The sequence below is a fragment of the Danaus plexippus genome, chromosome 10 (assembly GCF_018135715.1).
Source record: "Danaus plexippus chromosome 10, MEX_DaPlex, whole genome shotgun sequence".
NCBI lineage: Eukaryota > Metazoa > Arthropoda > Insecta > Lepidoptera > Nymphalidae > Danaus > Danaus plexippus.
In genome coordinates, this window is record NC_083543.1 from 9231225 (window position 1) to 9253631 (window position 22407).

Genomic DNA, 22407 nt, shown 5'->3' on the forward strand with positions numbered 1-22407 from the left:
TCACTTTGTTCATCGAAATTGCAGCCGCGGAGCCTGCTTCGTACCGCATACGATACATTAATAAATAAACCATTACTAATAGAACAATAGCGATTGTTAGATATTACCGGGAAAAGTGTCCGTCTGTTATTCAAATAAGGTCACTCAGATATCTGAGTATGAACCGGTATTACAACCAGCAGTAACGAAAACACTGACATAAATATATAATTTGAAAACACCAATGATCCAAACACAGTCCAACTAGTCCCCCGATACTACTCTCCTACTCCTAGTGACGTCATAAATGTGGGGGTTGTCAGGGTGTGACATCGCTCACAGGTACATTACTTAAATGTTTAATAAATTTTAAATCAGAATTACCAATAATCAGCTATTTATTTCGAAATGTCGTGAAGTTTCCTCGGGATCGCGTCATGAGAATTGTGTGGTGTATGAAGTCCCGTGACGTATGCTGTATATGTTGCTGATAGTTAATAATGTTCTAAAACATTTCTCTGTCAACCCAAAGTCGGAGATTGGTCCGGGAAGAAGAGGGTTTAACACTAATAAAGTTAAATAAGACACAAATCATGTAAACTGGTAATCTGAAGTTGTTACAAAGATTCAAATTCAAATTTATCTGAGCGTTCGTTAGCAATTATCTTGTAGCTTACCTTAACATAATCCTCTACCAATAAAAAAATCTCTCATTAATGAAGACAATGTCTTAATGAAATTAAGATGCAGGAGGCGTCGCTATGATTAGCAAAATATTAACATAACAATGGAGATAAAAGAGATCGTCGCAAAGAAACAGATCATTAAACGTGTTGATGTTTAGAATCACGATACGTTATGGTAAAAACGTTTATTGACTTGTATTAATGTATAAAATAATTAGCAGTTTTGTGTTTCGAAGGGCTCGGGTCTTATCAACTTTGTTTTGCATTATTAATCACTTTAAACAATACTTATTGACCGAAACATATTTTTTGTTGTTATCTGAATTGGTAGTATTATAATTAGGTAAGTATACGTTTTTTGTAGAATGTTGGATCAAGTAAAACTTGACAGACTTATCAATAGTTTGTATCTTTCTGGTTTTATCAAAACATTTATCAATCCTAAGATCGCTTCAAGTACGTCACTCTGTGTTAGCGTCAACACGTGTCTCTTCACGTCTCTGAGTACAGAGCTCGTTCCTAATATAGGTTGTTTGTTTATTACTCACACGGAACCGAACTCCTCGGTGGTCTCATCGTAAACCTTCCTTCCATAGCACTTTGATACTTACACTTGTACGATTAAATACATTCATAATAGTGCTCCGCGAAGTTAGTTACGACAGACCTGTAGATACATTGATCGTATCGGTTTAGAGTAAAAGTACTTGGTAATAAAAATAAAAATAGAAATAAAATATTATTCCTATATCTAGAAAAAGTATATGTTGACGATGTAACACTTTGAAGAAGTGATTTATTATAGACGCGTGTTATAAGGAGTGAAGACAGTTGGCGTGTTACGACATGAAACCATCTACAATAGAAGCGGATGTTTACAAGGAAATAAAACGTATTTTAAACTCAAACATCTTGTTCCCAGCTTTTATGTATTGAAAATACAATTATTCTATTAAAACAGAATATGCTCGATAATATAATTGTATATTTTTTGTGTATTATAAATAGGAATAAAATCACCTACTAAGTTCAGTAAGAATTAAAATAAAATGACGTATTTCGTCACTAAATATAAAGCACCTTTAACGATATTATCTAATACATTATGATCGTATTCTTTATATACTATATGTCTTAAAAGAAATTGTTTGAAAAACTCAGTTCACTAAAATATACTTTTTATTTGTTTTTAGTAAATTTATAAGTCCAATACAAAACACAAGAGACAAGAGTAAGTTTCTAAAGTAAAAATGAAGACAGTGATATTAATAGATATAAATATATTGTAATGTGCTTGTAAAGATCCTTTTACATTGTAGAAGTGTTCAGATCTGAAAACTAATGAGGGATGGGACTGGGCTTCGATTACATTAACGTAACTGTAGTCATTTGTTTCCGTCACCGCAGTGAAGTCTTCACCAGAACAGTGCAGACTATTAATATGTTCGAATATAATTCACATATTTATTTGTTAGGAAGTGTTCAATATTTCTAATTTATTTTTAATTTCAAACTAAAGTATAGCTTGTTACTAAAGTACTACTATTCACAATGTCTACAGGGTTGAATCCTGTTCGTATGTCGTATCGAAGTATTATTGGTATTCTCAGGCGAGTATTTACTCTATTGTTTGTTTTGAAATTTGTTATCAAGAAAAGGTTAATTATTTTATAGGTAGTAGTTATAATTAGGTAGATACTTATATACATAGGTAGAGTAAATTTTTTAAGTATTGTACATTAACATTCAAATTAATTTCGCTTTAGCGACGTACACGCTAAATCCAATATGTTTAAGCGGTAAGTAAAACTCGTTAGTCAAATATGTACATGATTATTTCATATATTTGACGTAATCGATCACTATACATCTATCAGAGAGGTATATATGTAACTATATATTTTCTTATATAAAAAATATTAACTTTTTTTTGATTCCGCGAATTATTTAAAAGCCTGACTTTAATTCAAAGGAAGTGTTTCTTAAATTGGAGTGAAATTTCAACCAAAAAATATGAAAACTAATAACTGAAGCGTCACGTTGAGTCAAATCATCCGAGAGAAATAGTTTGTTTGATGTCGATCAGACATAAGTCTTTAAAAGCTACAACAGAATGTAGTGATGGTGGCCATATATCACTCCAAGCCATTTTCATATCACAGAGCACATTATGGGAAGTACCAAGCTCCTTTAAGTATTTCGGCTTTAATTGCTCTTTATCTCAGGTCGGAATAAAATTTATGCATTAAAATTTTGACTTGTTGACTCTTGAGTGCTTGTAGTTAAATTTAAAACAAATTAAACAAGAGAACGATATTTATTGAATTGAATTATATTTAAATAAATAATCAACAATTCGTCTAAAGTTAATTTATGAAATCATTATTATTTTTGAACTTCAGTCAAAAAGTTACTTACACTAGTACAGTTATTCCGCACCGTCTATACCAGCGGATATATTGTTCTATAAACGAAAAATAATGTGAAAAAAAAAATCCTTTGTAAGAGAAAATATCAGCGAGGCCTATACGATAGTGTCTAGACTGTAGACGGAGCTAGTACTTTGTAAAGATGCTTTGAATAGAGACTTATCCGCATTCTAATATAATCCCCGGTGAAATGAGCCTAATAAATAAATATCCAGAGCATAAAACAAATACCAATGATATGAATCAGATTATTCAATTTCATAATATGTGTTGCGCTTGTACGAACTCGTTTTACAATATTAATGTTACCACGTGTTAAAAAATTTAAAGGTTTTTGTTAACATAATTAACAAATAAAGCTGAATGTCTCCACGACAATAATAATTTGAATTCTGTTTTACAATAGGGGACGGTAGGATCGAACAATATCCGTGATTAGTAGAGGACAAAAGGACCGGCACAGATGCGAAAACAATACGGGGTGAGGGAGTCTGGGCCAGTTGCTGTCGGCATGGGCGGCGAGAGATGCTCTATAATAAATGACTATTGCGACTAATGTTACAAGACCTGTAACTAGAATAATAGAATCATAAAACTTAAAAGTCCTCATATTATAATTCATCAGATGGTATAGCACTATTAATAAATTGACACACCTTAAGGGAGATATTTTTTTTTATTTAATGAAACTTAATTCCAGTGGAAAAAAGAGAAAATTCTCTAATTTTATCTTTCCAATGAATAAAATGCTTACATTTCTGAAAAATAAATACATTACCTGAAATTATATTATTTGATAAAATGTGCTTTCACTCATAGAGACAAGTCGATAGTGAGAGTCTATATAGATAGAAAAGTTATCATCTGAGAATTCCATTTATCTTTTAGTAACCGGATAAATGCATCCTTATATAACTTTAGTAATAAACAGACGAACTGCAACAACAAAAAGGCGAAAAGACAAAAAAAATGTGCTTTTGTTAGTTGGAAAGACGGCAATAATGAAAGGTCAGGTAGTATTCGCCCAGCGCGGTCTATTGACGTGAGAACAATACTGCGAAGTACGGGGGTGAGCCGTCCTACAATACCTTTTAAATAAATAATTTCATTAACCAAAGGAAGGTGTTAAGTTTATTGATAAGAAATAGCATTTGTTATCGAAGAATAAACTTAGTAAAACCTTTACTCATTACAATGTTGTTTTACAGACCCACAGGTAGAACGATCATTGGCACTAAAAAATGAAATTTTCATATAAACATTTCTTAAGCATATACAAACTTAAATTTTTCACATCATTGTGAGTTTTTAACTTAAAACCTGACTCATGTAAGGTTTTAATTTAAAAATGTAAGAAAGGTCTTTAACCATGTGACATATTGACTTGAAATTGGAATCAACATTCATAGTATTACAAGTTTTTAAGACGAAACTTTTTAGGTTAAATTAAAGTCTAAACTCATCTCACAATAAGCTACTGTAAAAGATATTTTTGGAATGAGGTTATAAACTTTGAAACTGAACTTGTACCTAACAGCGGTACCTGTGTATGCAAGAAGTTTTTATATATGTATGTAATTGTATAATTAAAAAATCTTAACACATTACTGAACTATCTGAATTAATAAGAATACACACATCTTTACTTATCATCAGTAATAAAACTATCAAAGCGTAAACCATACCAAGGTAAATTTCCCACCACACTCGGTTCAGTCACTTCACAAACACAACACAATTAATCAAATAATCACATACCGCGTAAATCACGTCAACAGAACACACGACATAACGACACGTGCTTTCAGCTCGACGATCAAGTCGCTACTGACTAAGTGACTACTGACTCTTGACTACAGACTACTCAAACCGTTGACTTAGAACTAGTTTCAAGTAAAGCCTTTACGGTGAGGAAAGAGTACAATGAGAAACGCGAGCGCCCGCGCACCTCGTCTCCACACTACACACTCCACAGTCGACACGCCTGGTGTGCCGACTGCCGTGTGACCACTCCGAACTATCTAGAATATTCTGCATGCGACGGTAAGCATTATTAAAACATACTTAATGCATTTTTTATCCCTTACTGTTGTTTGTATTTGTACCAATTTTAAAATAAGTTTATGAATGCAGCTGTTAATGTTTTAGAGGCGGTCAGTGTAACAATAAAAAGTAATGGGAAATAAAAATTGGTTTTTTAATAAAGTATTAAAATGGCGGAAGCTTTATATTTTTTTCTTACAAACCATGGCGACCCTACCCCCCGTGCCTTTTATTTCTCGTCCGAGAGGCGGCGCTCGGTTGATGACCCTCGCCAATTTAATGACTTCCACGATTACCATTCAATACTATATTAGTTCCATACTCGGTGAAACGTTTTAAGTACTGCCAGTAATTCATCAAGAGCCCGACATTCATCACTGAATTACCCGACAGTTGAATCGCCAAGAAATAAGAATACGACTGTGACATAAACAGACTCGGTGAATTTAAATGATGTTTTAATGTTTAAGACTGGAGCGTTGATGATTTTATGGGAGTAATAAAAGTTAGAGATCATTATCGTGATCATTGATGGAACATACACATACGGAATATGTTAGAAAGTCGTAAAACTGAAACAATTTCTACTCGAAAACATACAGATGTACTAAAAGTAAGACGTTTGTAGAGAGATACTTTTTATGTGACCAAAGTACGGTAACATACTTAAATTGTTTTATAATTAAAGAACACATTTTAGTTGTCAATTTTAGAATTGGAATTGCATTGTATGTTACTGGAATCTAAGTTTAGTGATACTACTTACTGATACCCAAGAAGTTTACCATTTCATACTACTAAAGTTGCGTCAGAACTTTAGTAGTATGAAAAGAAATACATATAATAATTCTTTATTTACTTAATACATATCTTATCACATACATATGGAATGAAGCGATGACCGAAAACTATCCGCAGTTGTACTTGAATTATCCGAGTAACAAGTTCGATGTTTGGTTGTGACTATCAAATTTTCATTCTACATTTTCTCTTTGGATATTTATTAATTAGATTGTAGATTGTTGTATGACGAGCTACGGTGTTACCTGCCGATATCCCTCGAGATCACTCAGTCGATACAAATCCATTAAACACTATTCATTGTTTACGAGAGTCCGATAGTTATTGAAACGGTCGTCAATATTATGCAATATTTATTAAATAAAACTTTGTTAATTGAAATAAAATTAATACTTAGGTAACATAAAAGGTATTTAAGAGAGCTTATGCAATAATAAATGATTTTTATTTAAAAGGTAAAAATGAAACTTGAATGTGATAATTGTCATATATATTACAGATATAGTGTAACTGAATTATTTATTTAACTGATTACAATAAACAGCTAGACAAAATGATATATTTATTGAATGTATCCTCTTATTACCAAACATTTTAGGGGGATTTTATTACAAACATGGCTCGTTTCTGTTCCGGATTTAAATTAGGGTAAATTGTGTGAAGTCGTTGACCTCTCTGTTGTATGATTGATTTAGTTTTATTAAAGTGAAAAGAATACTAACTGCTTGTTCTCTTAGAAAATTATAAACATGATTAACTATTCTCCAATAACCTTTATAAATTTAAAAAAATATATTGTTGACGAACTAAAGCTACCCCCTCCCCCGCCACCGATTTCTCCTACCATTAGCAATTCGAGACTATAAATTATAATAATGGCTGAAATTTACGAGAGCTCATGCTATTAGTTATCATAAGTCGAATTAAGATCTCCTTTGAAACTTTGTAAAACAATATCGTGAAAACGTGTTAAATTACTAAAATACAATACCATCAATATCATCCATTATCAGTTTTAAACGCCATCTACATAGATTCCTTAAAGTGTTATTACCTTTAATGGTGCTGCATAGAAACTCATATACATTAATACGTGTCCAATATGCGAAATAGGAGTAAATGTACCCACAATCGGAAGCAGTTTTAAATGTAAAACGTTTTGTGATACATTTATAAATATTTTTCTTTTATCGTTTCGCTAATACCGCCGAGCTTAAACAAAATATTTAAGCCTTGAATGTTTCAGACGATAATCCGGTCTTATTATATACAGTAACGGTCAAAGATTTTAAACTAGGCTTAACTTTTTCTGCGAAGAAACTTTTGAGGTTTAACTAAAAATTCAGATCCTTCGAGAAAGTCTTTCAATAAGTGTAAGAGTCGAACGAACACAGCTCTGCACTCTCCATCGCTTTATAAATTATTTATCGGATATTTTGAACATGACTATTAATGTATGATTATTTAAAAATCCTTTTCTTATTTTTTAGTCATATATCGTACTATATTATTATTATTTGGTTATTTACTCAATAAAGGTCACAGCATTGTATATGGCCAGAATAAATTCCAATACGTTTGGGTTGCTAGTGCTGGATATAAAGTTAACGTTAGCGAAGCCACAGCAGCAGGTATCGAACACAATATTATCCTATATATAAACAGGGCAAACAGCAATTCAACACTTCGCTAGTGGCCGGCCACAATATTGGCACTTGAATAAACCGGAGGCCAAAAACCAATACCGAATGCCAAGTTTCAGCTTAGATTAAGCCTGGATCCCAGATTAGTTTGAAACGCTTTGCAAATACTACTACAGAGACTTGTACATTCAATATGTCGAAATAGAAAATGTAATTACAAGACTTTACTGTTAGTGGTGTAAAGTAATGTGATGTGGCTTTCTCATATTTCTAAATATATTGTAAATTCATAGAAATAAACACTTACATTTTTATAAGACAGTCATATAATAAATGGACATGACACTGGCGGGTTACAATTATGATTCTTAAAAAAATGCAATTTTTTTTAAGTTAAATAGAAGCTAAGTATAAACAATTATAAATTATAAGTTTATATTTTGGCGTTGAAACATTACTTACAGACGTGATTTCAGTAGCTTGTTAGTGGGAATAATATTGTAAGTATATGATGTTATATTAACCTGTTCAGGCGAATCAGTCTCGAAGGCGTGGCAGTACTGGGACGTGGGCTCACAGCGTGGCTCGCGGGCCACGAAGGCGAAGAGCGCGCGCGGCGCCTCACACGTGGTGTACGAGATTCGACGCAGAGCGTGACACATACGGACACTCTGAACACAAAACATTAAGTGTATTAAGTCAAAAGTCAATTATATTCATTATTTTGGATTCATAATCAAAAATGCGAAATTTTATTCTCACCTTATGTGATTAGTACACTTGACATGAAACTAAAGAATTTGAATATGATAAACTGTGTATAAATAATTGAATCCATTAATAGATGTTCTTAAATGTTGTTAAAGACAATTAAAGATCTATTCTGATGCTTATCAGATGACAGTGCAGTTTAGTTATCTGTTATGTCTTATCAGAGCTCACCTGGTCCTCGGGGTCGCACACCTTGACCCCTGTGAGAGCCACCACTACGATCACCGGTATCGCATGCTCGCTCTCCTGCTGCCAAATAAATATACACTTTACATTCAAGAAATAAGACACAATATTTAATATCACAAAAGTTATAGCTCTTAATCTAACCACAATATTTATTTTCCAATGAAGAAGAAATAAAATGACGATTTTTAAGGACTAATTAAATTATCATACAAAATTACTTTGCTGGTTTAAATCACAGCAGTCTTCGGCTGCATGTGAAGTACGTATGGAAATAAAAAATATCTGTTCGCAAATAATATATATACGAGTATGTTTACGTTATACATGTGAGACCAGATAGATGACAATTTTATCATAGTGAATCTATTTACATAAAAATATAAATATAAAAGTCACTAAGAAGGCTTTGAATATATAATAATATAAATTTCTGTAATAACATTTCAAAAAGACATCAAGCGCATAACATGTGCTAACTGGCCAAACAAACGGACTTGGTGCAATAACGAGAGGATATAGAGAAAGAAGAGGGGGGGGGAGTGGGGAGGAGTGAAGCACTCTCATTAGACATTTTAATTAAGCCAGATCTGTCAACCCCGCAATACCTTAACTGTGCCCTTCTGTACTGAAACAAATGAAGAACGGATCTACATCGTCATCGCCAGACCTTATCAACTTTAATTAAGATATGAATTGTTTTATTGTTTCACATTTTCTAATTTCCCGGTATCACAATATGCATTGTTGCTTTTTTTTTATTTTCATTGTTTAACATGACATACTATACTCACAGTTGTGAATGAAATGTTATATACCTACAGGAATATGTTTAGACTGGATACAGTTGCAAAAGTATATACGTTCAAGCGTCTATAAAAAGATACACCAAGTGGGTGCCTATAATAATGATATTTGTTAGTTTTTATTAAAAAAATATTGAGTGGATTTGAATTAAGTTTAAAATATTATTTATAAGTACATCAGAACAGTATGGGTTGTAATAAATCAAAAATCTCCAGTCAGTTTAAGACGAAACAAGGGACAAAACTATTGTATTTTGTATGAGGTCATAAATGCCGTTACCGGTTACTAAATGATGTGAAGGACAAATTACACATTATCTCTGAAACCAAACATGTTTAGATTCATTGCTAGTACTGTTCAATACGGAGGTGATGTTATCAATCAGATATAGATTAAGATTTATCTACACCGTTTCTTTTTAGTCCCATGAAAATAATATAAAGTAATAATTTGTTAGAATGTTTCTAAATCGACGGAAGGATGGGTAACTGTTCGTAACAAACCACTCACAAAATTGAAATATCTGTCCCTTGGGGCGCGGCGCTCGCCTGACACATGGCAGTGAGCTTATCAAATATATGTACAGCTTTCATTCAGTCACTATTGTTATAATATGGTCAGGAGAAGTGCTCTAAATTACAAAAACGTGCGTGAAATACGGCGAACGGAACACTTGGAATATGAAAAAGGTTTTATTAACCAAACTAAGAATATCACTTGCAAGCAACCCTCCTACAGATACCAGTGGACACAGAGTAACTCGTATTAATAAAAGAAGCCCATGTCCAGACTTTTGCGCTTATATTTTCTGGTATTTGTCATTTTCTGTATTTTATTCCTCACAGGTAAGTTGGAATCGTTTTATATATAAAATGAACCTTAACCAAATAAAAGAAAAATAAAATATGTTACTATAACCGTTAATAAAAATAGTCTGTATCAGGAGTGACTGTATCATTATGCCCTCTAGAAATAAGTAAATCTAGTATATGTTAAGGCTTTCCTTGTGTCGGCGCTAATGAATTTCCTGTTAGTGGAAATGCCAGTTTCAGCGGACTCGTTACGAAGGCGCTTTCAATACAGAGATGACCTATTTGTCGCTAGCGCATAGAAATTATTTTCTGTAAAGTGATGCCACCGGTGGTTAGAACTACTTGAGCTTCAGACGTAAATTTTATTTCAAAAAACTTTTCATCTCCGTCTTCGTCTGTTTAGATCTCTGTAACTTAAATGAATAAATACATTGAATAAATAACTCCATTGTAACCGACACTCTGTCCGACTCTATCCTCTATTCCGACTATTAAGTCACAATAGCAAATAATTGAATAATAATAATGGATTTTAATAGTATTAGAGAAACCGCTTCTCGGAAACAAATTGGTTTCTTTCTTATTTTTAACATTTCACCAAGCTTGCACCTCTGATACGAGGATTTTCAAACAAACGTTAACTATCCTATGTGTAAAATAAATTATCTTATGATTGTCTTTTCCTTAACAGTATTGTGTTAATATAACGGGTAACTTGTGAATATGTCCACATGGGGACTATTTCGCTCTACAGAAGCAACACCTTAATTTAATAACATGGCTCCTAATCAAACTTTTTTATACAGGCGTGTTCCAATTTTTTTTTTCGACAGATTCCCATAAGGAACTTTAAGCAATTTGAATTTCTCACATAACGATGTTATTAAAATCCAATTGTGTTTTATAAATTTCATTCTGGAAAATTTAAAGTTATAATAATCAGCATTTGTTTAAGTTGAAAAAATATAATACTCTGTATGGGGTATAAATACTTTGGTTGTCCACGTAATACTTATCTTAAGACGTATTAAATAACTATTATGCACTGTATTGAATCGGAAAGCCACAGAGCTCAATAGCTATTTAAGTACTCACTAAGATTTTTTAAAGGCCTGAGAAGATAAGTGAGATAAGAGTGATATAAAATCAAAACATGCTCGAATTATTTAATGAGTTCTTACTTATATTAAATAATTAATCGGAGAAAATAAACGAAATGCAGATGGTTGATATACTTCATATAGAGTGTAACACAGATAACTTTAAAAATTATCTTTAAAGATTTTGATAATGTATTTTCATGAATATCTATTCAGTACCAACGTAAAATAAATATTTAACAATACACAGCCGACATCAAAGAAGTGCAGTGTCTTCTAGAAACAGTAATTAGCGCCAAAAATAATTCCGCAGATGTGCTCTCAACATTAATTCGTGTTGAAGGAGCACATCACTAGAAACAAGCTACAAACGAGTGCCACTGGGACTTTCAGCGCCGTGCCTACATTCAAAACCATTTTCTTAAGAGCTCCTTTCGGTTCTGTCGCGATGTGTCGGCGCTCGCGAATATTTCGAATATTCTCTTTGAATATTTAAGTATTGGACTTTTTTATTATTTAAACAATTTATACTTTAGTAATATTTTGTTCAAATAATTTTAAAGATAAGATGAAGGAGAGCTTATAACTCCCATTTTTTATTGTTAATTAATGAATATTTTAAACTTATTTAAGATTGATAATAATTAAAAATATTTTAATTTAGGTACTCTACTTATTAAATGAAAGGGGAACACAATTTCTTAGAATTCTCTTTATCTTTATACTCCAGCACCATATTCTGCTAATTTCTTGAATTTTTCTTTATTTTTTTCCTTCGTTACATTTTTTTTTAATTTGCATAAACTATTTGTGAGGTCACTTACTCAAGCTAATTCTTTCATACATTTTGTACTTTCGTATTTGTTTTAAGTAAATGCTTATAAATTATAATGCAATTACAATTCTCAAGAATATTCTATTCTTTGACCAAGAGAGGTACGATTGAATTTTTTTTTCATTAGTTAAGAAAATAAAGCAAAACGTGTTTCATAGCACTAGAAATATATAATTAATTAAGAAATATTCAAATATTAATTTTCATATACAACATTTTGAAGTTATTTTTTCATTTTCTCATTTTTATTTGAAAATAAATTTTCACATAACATTAAGTTATAAATGATTGTTTGCATTGAAAAAGAGTTTAAAAATATATTAGAGATTTCGATTAATCATTTTAATGTTAACGACGAGCCTCGGGACCTTCTAATATACAAACATTTCATAAAATCAAAAAGAGTTTTTGTGTCTTCAGAATTCATTTCAGAAGGACAAAAAATATCAAAAAGTCTAAGGAAATTTGCAATTGCTTCCACATACTTAGATAGCAGTCAAAATGGTATTAAACAACGCCATCAGGTTTTAAAATGTACCACAATAAAGACCGCGAGTCCATTAGTAGGCGGCCTCAAGTTCTACGACAAAATAGGAAGAGTGTATTTAGTTCAAGTGTACTATTGTGAGGTACATCGACCCATTAAACTTAAAGCATTCCGTTAAGATCACAGCACTTCTACGTCATGTCTCACATAATGTTTTCATAAATACAATGTAAGATTTAACGATTTATTATAGAGACATCAATAGTGTTCCGAAACAAAGATTGTTTGTTGAAAATTTGTTAAGATTATTTTGTATAATGCTAAATTAAAATCTTTCACTCAAAGGTTCAAAACCGATTTAACATCAAGAACAAACATTCTTATTTCACCTCTAGGTAAACTTGTACAAAAAAAATATTATACAACTAAAGTTATCTCATTAAAAATTAACATAAGTAATAGATACGAACAAAATCAAACACAAAATGAGATTAAATATAAAATCTCGTTTTAATTCTCTAAGTGTTAACGAATGATGCTTGAATTGTGTACGACTGAAATGAACTATTGATTCTACGGAAAGCAATCAGAAGTATGATCAAATATGTACCGAGTACTTTATTATGTTAAATTATGAACGAGTGAGTGAACAACATCTCACTATATTTGCCACCCAGTTACCGTAGCTATCGCTAAAGCTCTCCGGCCTCTTTACTCTCACATCAGAGTCGTAGACATTTAAAATAGTTGCTATCGTTTTATGTTTCAAAATATTTTGGTAAACTTTTGCAAAATACGTGTGAAAAACAATACAAAATCCCCGAGGATATTTGTGCGTCGGCCTCCAGACCAGACATATTTATGTATTCGCGAATTTTAAAGCGCGTTGTCATGATGGAGCTTACGGTTCCTTGGGAAACCAACATCTCCAAAGACCATACCATCAAGGTCAACAAACGAGCTCACAAACGAACTCACTCGAAATAGGTTCGTCGTGGATTTATACATGGTAGAAGTGGGAGCGAGAGGTATAACGGCTAAATCTCTCTACAACCTACTAAAAGACTTGGACCTGTCCAGAACTCACATCAATTCATTCCTGGAACGTACTTTGAAGGCAGCCCTAGTAGATTCTTTTCAAATTTGGTTAGATAGGGAGAGGAGCTTGGACAGTGGAAGTGAGCGTTTTACGCGCGTTAGTTTGGGGTCCCTTAAGCCTACACCTGGGTCGCAAGTCCCAGGCACTGTTGAAGCTCCTCTCCCTGCAACGCGATGGACCCGGCGCCGGCACGGTGAATCCATTGAATGCTAAGAGGTTTCGTCTGTCTTCAAAACTTATAACAAACAAAATTCAACAATGGAAAAATGATTAAGAATAGTTACTCGTCAGTGTATAAATAGTGAATGGTGAATAATATAGATTAAGATTAAGCCTTATGAGGTTTGTATTGTAAAGATAAGATCACGAGGTATGTAAGCAGCAAAACGATTGATTGAACTGAACAAAACTTCAATCTGTCACGACACTTGACGGCAAAGTAAGTGGTAAAGTTTGATTTAATAAATCAGGAAAACTGTGCGGTGTGAGGAACGACTGACTGACTCAACCGAATTGATACGTTCAACTCTTATACTTAGACTTGTGTGAAGAAAAACTGGAAACATTATTAGGTATTATAAATTGTTTGTAGAATTAACTGGCATTTTTTTCTAACAAGAATAATTTCTTTTCATGTTGGAATAAATTTCTATTTATTCTGAAAGTTTGGACGTTGCTTTCGTCAATTTAACGAGTTATTACACAAAGAGAATTGAGATTGGGCCTCGTAAAGTTCTAAATGACATTACAGAGACAGATTTTCTATATTAATTACATAAAATAGAAACGAGTGTTATATAATATGTACCTATAAATAATATAAATTATTATATAATTTTGTATAATGGCACAAAATTAATAAAAATGTTTTCCTAACACACAATCCCGCGATCTTTATTTAGAACATTTTTCTATAAAAATATGACATAAATAATGAGATCTAAGATTTTCGCGAGTATTCATTTAAATGAAACTAGTATTATTCGGATCTACTACGCGGATTGATCACGTGATCACGGTTTCTGCAAAGTAACCGAAACGTCGAGATTATGTAGTTTTTAAATAATAAAATCTGCGTAGTAAATCCGAATAATACTAATGACATAAATATCACGGCATAACAAAACAAAAAAAAATTGAGAATAAATTTTCATTATTTACTTAAATTATAAGGAATTGGATAATATCCTTCGACTTACAATTTTATGTAAATTTCCGAATTCTGTGTGTGGAAAATTATATTAAATAATGTCCCAAAGCAGTCAAGAAATAATTTTTACCTAAAAATCAACCGAGTTCAAACAGGAGATTACAAAATAAAAAAATAATGTGCTTATCATAAAGTATTTTGCCAACCAGAAATTATTCAATAATAGATTTATATATTTGTGTAATTATAAGTTTGTGTTTAATAACTAGTATTACAATTTTACAATAATATAAAATTATTGGGGATAAAAACAACGATGTAATAAAAAATTTGCTTTTATTCAATTAATCCCAAAAAAAAACTGGAAGTACGCGCATAAAAACGTGGTGGGTTCTCCGACTTATGTAGCTACGATTTTAGGTGGTTAAAGTTGGTAGTTGTGAGTGTTTGTAGTTCGATGTATCTGAGGTGACTATCAAATCCTAGTTTCCTTACCCTGAGAGCAAGCTTGAAATGTCTCCTTTCAGAAAGAGAAGAATCATTAAAATCGATTCAATAAGGACGAGTCCTCTCGCGACAACACGTTCAAACGTAACGTAGAATTAGGAATTTTGGTCGTTTTTTAATTAGATTAAGAATAAAAGTTATCAATATTTTAAAGAAATTTGATTGTCCTTTAGAGAACACTTTCATATTTGTCTAATAATATTTCATGAACCGAAATATGTTCTCATTAGTTTAATAGCCAAAGCAATAACTGTTTCAGGTTCTATACTGATAGCTCATAGAGAAGTCGAACGTTCGTCAGCTGCTGTAAGACCGCTTATAAAATCTACATCAAGTTTGATATATTCTTTAAATTTTCCTCACCTGTTCATCACGTTAGAGGACTTTTTCAAAAAATCGTTCAATTATAGGACATTTCGAACAGACTCGAGGACAAAATTTAACTTAAATGACTTGTATGAATTACGACCGAATCTAATCTATTTTAAATTAATTTTAAAATTTTAATAATACCGTATAACTTCCACAATACATCATTTAACTTTTAAAATATATAAAAATATACTCACTTTTAATTATGAATGTTGAGTTTAATAAAATAATGTATTTTAATATAATAAAGATTATATGATATGTTACGCCGTTATATTAAGTAACAAACCTTTACACGCACTCTTTACGTCCAACACGATACTCGTGAATCGACAGTAGGTGGTCGCGTCACGTGCGCTCCACGGCGCGTCGACTCGCGACTGACTAGTGACTTGTCCTCACCCAGTGCATACAGCCTACCACCTACAGTCTACAGTCGACAGTCTACAGTCTATAATGCGAAGTCTACAGTCTACAGTCTAGCCGTACGCCCTTGAAACTTCATGCTATAAACTACGAACGCGTTTCATATATTGACGACAGATAAAAGTAGCTTGCCAGGTACACGTTGTATTGCTCCTCATTGTTGCGTGATTTAATATTCAAGAATATCCTTTAAAAATAGTAAACAACATCACTAGATATTATATCGATGTATTACAAAACTGTGTTTAAAGTCTTGTAATTTCTCAAATAGTAATATATTTGAGAAGATCTGAGTTCCAGTAATATTTTACAGGATGCTAAACGGGAATTTAATTAAGAGAGAAACGTTACAACAAAAACGACCAGATAAAAAACTGAAAGTCGGCCTCTGTTTTATGTCCTTCCCTTATTTTTAATCTTAAATCTCTTGTTCTATACAAGTTTTATTACTTTTAATTTAAAAGCTTTCTCTTTGTTAGAATTGAGAATTGCAAAAACGTAATCGTTAGAATTAACTAACTCCTTCTGGGATTATCGCCGTCATGCTCACCAACTTCCGCGATATATTTATTTGTCTTTGTTTTTTTGTCGAACTAAAAAAATTGTAAGAATAAATAAAACCTTTTTTGTTATATATTTAATAGTATTGCATTTCATTCTAACTTGTCTGAACAATAACATTTTTTTAAATCATTTTTTTTATTGCAACTATCTTCATTTTCTCTATAATCTGTGATATGATTGTTTATAAAATGAGTTATCAAAAAAAAATCTTAAAACAAATGAAAAGCACAAAACTAACGTTAAACGTTTTTATAGAAATGAATCGGAATTGGTATTAAGAAGCCGTCGTGTAAGGAATGAATAAATAAGGCACTGATCAAACATCTGCGGCCGATCGCATCGAGTCCGACCGAGGACCGACGTGGGGAGAATATTATACGGACAGCTCTCTGACACGTAAACTACTTCAGGCTTGATTTATATTAAGAGAGCTTTAAACGACACATACCCTTCATTGTGTGTTAATATTAAGCGTTCACCATACATGTGATTACTTAAAATTTGTAACTATTATGGCATCAACGAGATCAAAATCAAAAATATTTTTGTTGTTTATACTCGACAGATGGAATTCCTTAGAAATGTTTTCTCCGTTTATAATTCCACTGGCTTACCATGTGAAGTTTGGTCAATCGCTTTAAAGTCACTTCTCAGTTTTGCCTCCAATGTTATACCCGAATCCCCATTGATGCTTGAAGTCCTATACAAGTGAGGGTTAATTTTTATTATTAATTTTTATGAATATCTGTTTGCATGTAGTATAATGTATATTCATTTTAAATTAGAATCATCTGGTGTATAATTAAATTGGTATTGTAACTTTTGCTAAATAATCTTCGAGATAAAGGTCTTATAATTTGGGCAAAATATTTACTACCTTTATAAATTGACACACAGTGATTAAAACAGTCTGCTACAAAAAAAAAATAGAGAGATAAATATTTAAATAGATATATATATTTTTTAACTAAAGTATTTTGTGGATAAATGAATTTTCCCATATGTCGATGCAAGAAATTAAAATACTTAAAATGTTAAGGTAATAAAAAACGTTTTTTCACAAAAAGGGCAGACCTCTTAACCGTCACCGCGGGGGCTTCCATTATTCAGAGCCTGTCCGTAATTAAGGTTTTTAATTAAAAACAAAATTACAGTAGTTTTTAATGAATTAAAATGGTAATTATATCACAGTAAATGATCGTAACAGCTCAGTAGTATCAATAATCACTCTATCAATACACCACTCAATGTTCAATATAATACGTAACACTTTTTATAATAACATCCACTGGTTCTCGTTACACGTTAAGATTGAATGATAAATACATTTGAAAACGGATTCGTCCTAAAATATAATTTTAGAAGCAACGTTATACCAGATGAAGAAACAATATCTATATTTAAAGCTATTGATTCACAGTAGTCATACGTTTCAGGAAAAGACATTAATTGACTTCACGCACATTTTCTTACTTAAGGATAAATATTAAACACTGTGGATGCTAGAAAAGAAACAACCGAAACTTATGACATACCTTTTTTTACTCTTTAAACTTAGAGAGAACATCTATCGCTTGGAACTCAGATGGCCAACGGTTCAAAGCAATTCATAATAAAATGTTAGACAGTTTAAAGAAAGTGAATATATTGATTTTAAATAAAACGAACACCTTCCATGCCGTGCAGTAAATTGTTAATTTTCGTGAAACTTTCCGTCTGAGTTCTCACAACTTTTTAATGATTTGCTTTAATAACTTTAGGCAAGTATTTCATATTATTTATTCGACGCCGGATGAGTGCTGTTTTGCGAGCAATTATACTTTGAGTGTTCCGACTACGCTCACACTGAAACGAACGATTTGACTTTATTATATAAAATGTTACAACCATTACATTTCCGCCGGCGGAGCTTTTTAGGTCGAGTTTTTAATACAAGTTATATATTTATATACAATATTTTGTTTAGTAACAAATAATTAGATTTAAATAATTTTTAAAGTACCTACACATGAACCTAACACCAACTTGACATTTAAAAAAATATTAAAATATCCATGATATTAAACAGTAAATTATAACAACGCGCTCCTCTTGTTATTCTTGAATCACCAAAAACTGTGAAAGCCTTGTTAGTCAAAATATTAGGTATTCAATTCCATGCTTTAATAAACCATTTACAATCCTTAGCGATGTTTTAAAATGTTAATGTAGGAAAGTATCACGTTCCGAATTTCATATTTATCGGACCTCTTTGTTATTAAATGTGGTGATTTCATCTTGTTCATACACTTTGCTACTTAATTTGAGATTTAAACTGTAATGTAGTTTAACTTTTTCAACTATTTTTCAAGATTCAGTATCAGTCTTTGTCTTATTCATCGATTTGATTTAAAAACTCTTGCATGCTAATTATATAGGATGGCAACCGGAGGTTCCAGGAAAACTACGAAACTTGCTGATATGTATGTTATAATAAGAATTATACATTAAAACTTATTACCTATACCTAAGACTACATGATTGCCCGATGTTAGGATAGCGATACCATTCCATAGCTTGTGTGGTATCAGGAATCTTCTGGTTCACTCGGCTTGGAGTTCGTTCCGCGGAGTCAGCAACGTCACTCGTAATATGATATTTTATCCATACAACGATGTTTCCCCGGCGATGTTTATTTATTTTTTAATATGTTGCGCGTACGTAACAGGCTTAATAATAACTTATGTATGCTTACTGTAAATATTTATTTTATTTGACAAGTCCAGTATTTTTCGTAACTTTTGAGGTCAAAACTCAGTACCATTCCACTCGCATCCTCTCCGACCAGAGAAAGCGGCATGATGCAAGATTACAATTCAAGGTTTCAATAACACAATAACGAATTTCATATTCTCAATAAAACCTCCTTAAATAAAAACATTTTAGTAAAAAAGGAATGAATAGTTTTTTTCTTATTACATATTTTTACAAACAAAGATAACAGAAGTCGATCGGAAACTCTCAAACCACCCAAAATTCACATTCGTCTGCTGAACTGAACCTGTGAAGTTTTATTTGTTCTCGTCACTTTATATCAAGTGTGTCGTGTGAATGCCAAGCTCTCGGAGGCTGTTTTATAGCTCAGATAAAGATTATGTATCCGATAGGAAAGGGTAGCTTCGTGCGCTATCTACTGCCAACCCGGGAAACGTTATTGAATGTGGCAATTTGTCTTCTATATTATTATAATTACGTCTTATATTTCTCGTATGTACAGTTTATAATTAAGTTACAGCAGATTTTGTTTAGTTCATTGATCACTCTACATACTCATAAATTACACGAAAAACTGGGAAGCGACATTGTGTTTCGATCATTATGATATTCTAATAAGTGTCTTTAATTGTATGGAGATTAGTTATGAGTCATAAAATCTTTAATTCTATCTCTTGAAATTATACTCTCTCAGGCATACAGTATCATAAATAGTTTAATATACTGTCTTATTGTTGCTGGTCAGAATTAATTATTCCGGATGACCTTCCTATGTGTCAAGTACACGATGCTGATATAATCACTGAGAGTAATAACGGTAGTGATAACAATGACTTAGCATGAGAAAGACAAAAATACTTTCATTTTATATGGATAAAAATATAAATCTCTCACAAGACACTTCATAATGTTAATCTATTAGTTTTCCGAACGTTGCAAATGTTCAAATGAACTTTTATGGGCTTTATTTGAATCCAGTAGTTTCATTTGTTTATTTCAAGGCTTTTTTTATTCTCTCTCATAGCATTTGATAAATTCGTCGAACAACATTATAAATATAATATATTTTTATAAAAATAATATGAAAATTTGATATTCTTCAATCCGTTTATTACATCGTCAGTTTTTTAATAAGGCTGAAGCAAAGGATATCTTGACAATCATTACTTTTCACAAAAGAAAAATATAAAGTTGGAATTCTGAGTCTTGATGAAATCTCAAGCAACTTTATTGTAAAAGTTCGCTCACGAGGCTTAACTTGGACTTAGAATAGGTAATTTAATAACTTGGCGGACTTGTTACCTAGAAACACTCAACCGAAGCTCTTAACAAAACCTTGATTACATAAAGAATGAGAAACTCTTTTTCGTGAATGAAACATGTAAAAGTTAAAAGACAAAAAGTTACATAGTTACTATTGATGTTAACATAAAACTAGAGTAAGAAGATTGTTAACGAGTATACTATCTGTACCGTAGAACTCATAGCGCCTCGAGGAGCCTGCGTTAAGACGTATAAAACGAAGTAGGTTACAAAGTACACCAAGTAAATGTTCCAGAGCTTGAGCCATCAAAAGTAAGTTAATAAAACTAAGTTCATTACGTGTCGGAGCTCAACTGCAGCGAGAGTTTAATTCTCATTGAGACAGTCTCACGTTACGTATGAAACTCGCCAGTTTAAACTTTTTTGTAGCTTTTAAGTAATACTTATTGTGCGACGTACGTCTGACTTTTTACAAAATCCGTTTTTCACGATAAAACAAACTCTTTTGAATGATATATTTTTCTTATGTTTGTAAATTTCTTTACAACTAAGGAATAGATTTCAATTGGATAAAGAAATTTACTATTTAAATGTGACTCTGTTATTTTTGTACCAACGTATGTATATAAAATAATTTTATTTTAACCATTAAATTATTTTAATGTATGATTAGATTTTTTTTAATAAATATTTTATTATATTATAAAACGTTATCGTTAGAGCCTATTTAAGAAAATGAATAAATTAAAGGCATTTGCTCAGTACGGCGTTAGATCAAGTAATCTCAACAACTTTGAGCAAAGTGACGTTATGGAACCAAGTACAGAGTACTGACAGTAACAGAGGGGTCTTTATGGCTTAGCGACTAAGTTTGCTGAATATCTACATCAAGTGGTGAGCCTAAATTATTATTAGGGTGAATACTTAAGGTTACTAGGCAACTGCGCCTCGTGCCTACTAAAATTTAGCACTACTTGGTTTATACTTAGAACCAGTTTTAATAATCAATTTGATTTAGAAGAAAAAACATCTTGATAGTAAACGTATTGACATAACAATAATATCTAAGATTTTCGCGAGTTCATATAACCCCGAAACTCATTAGTTTAGAAGAATTGCTATGAGTAGTTTCGTACTTATTAAACATACTTTAAATTAATCTTTCTCCTAGGTTTAGAACTTAATGATTTATTTTCACTTACTTTTATTTAAGTTCCATTGTTTTGCATATTTTTCAAACTCATGTCAGACATATCAAAACAAAAAATATATATTTTTAACAACTTCAAAACACATTCGGATTCCAACAATGAAAGAAACAAGATGTTTAGGAAATAAAAAGTGACAGAAATGACAAACTGAAAGACAAGCGGAGCTTCCAATTACATTTTGCATAAAAGTAGCAAATGTGGACGATATAGAGTTACTCACACCGACGACCTCAGACTGATGTCGACTACAATGTATATATATTAAAATATCGTAAAAGTTATGAAATAATAAAACTTATATTAAAAGATTCGCATTTATATAATAAATATATTTTTCAAACTTTATTTTAAATATTCAATCTCTACATCTAGTAAACAAGTGAAGTGTAATAAATAACGAATGTAAAGATTGGTATTCATAGAAATACAATGTACCGCCATGAAGTCCGATCCCTGTCGCTGGGTCGCGGTTGTTGTTCCAG

The 22407-nt window shown here is 31.8% G+C and overlaps 1 protein-coding gene across 3 annotated transcripts in view; it reads right to left on the reverse strand.

Annotated features, from left to right (window-relative positions):
- LOC116766723 (EGFR adapter protein-like) overlaps positions 1-22407 on the reverse strand; it is a 175095-nt gene that overhangs the window by 14402 nt on the left and 138286 nt on the right. For all 3 annotated transcript variants that reach the window (XM_032656786.2, XM_032656783.2, XM_032656787.2), the window contains 2 exons: positions 8524-8601; positions 8106-8252 (listed from right to left, as the gene is read on the reverse strand). In XM_032656786.2, coding sequence (XP_032512677.1) covers positions 8106-8252; positions 8524-8601 — 225 coding nt within the window. The remainder of the gene's footprint in view (positions 1-8105; positions 8253-8523; positions 8602-22407) is intronic.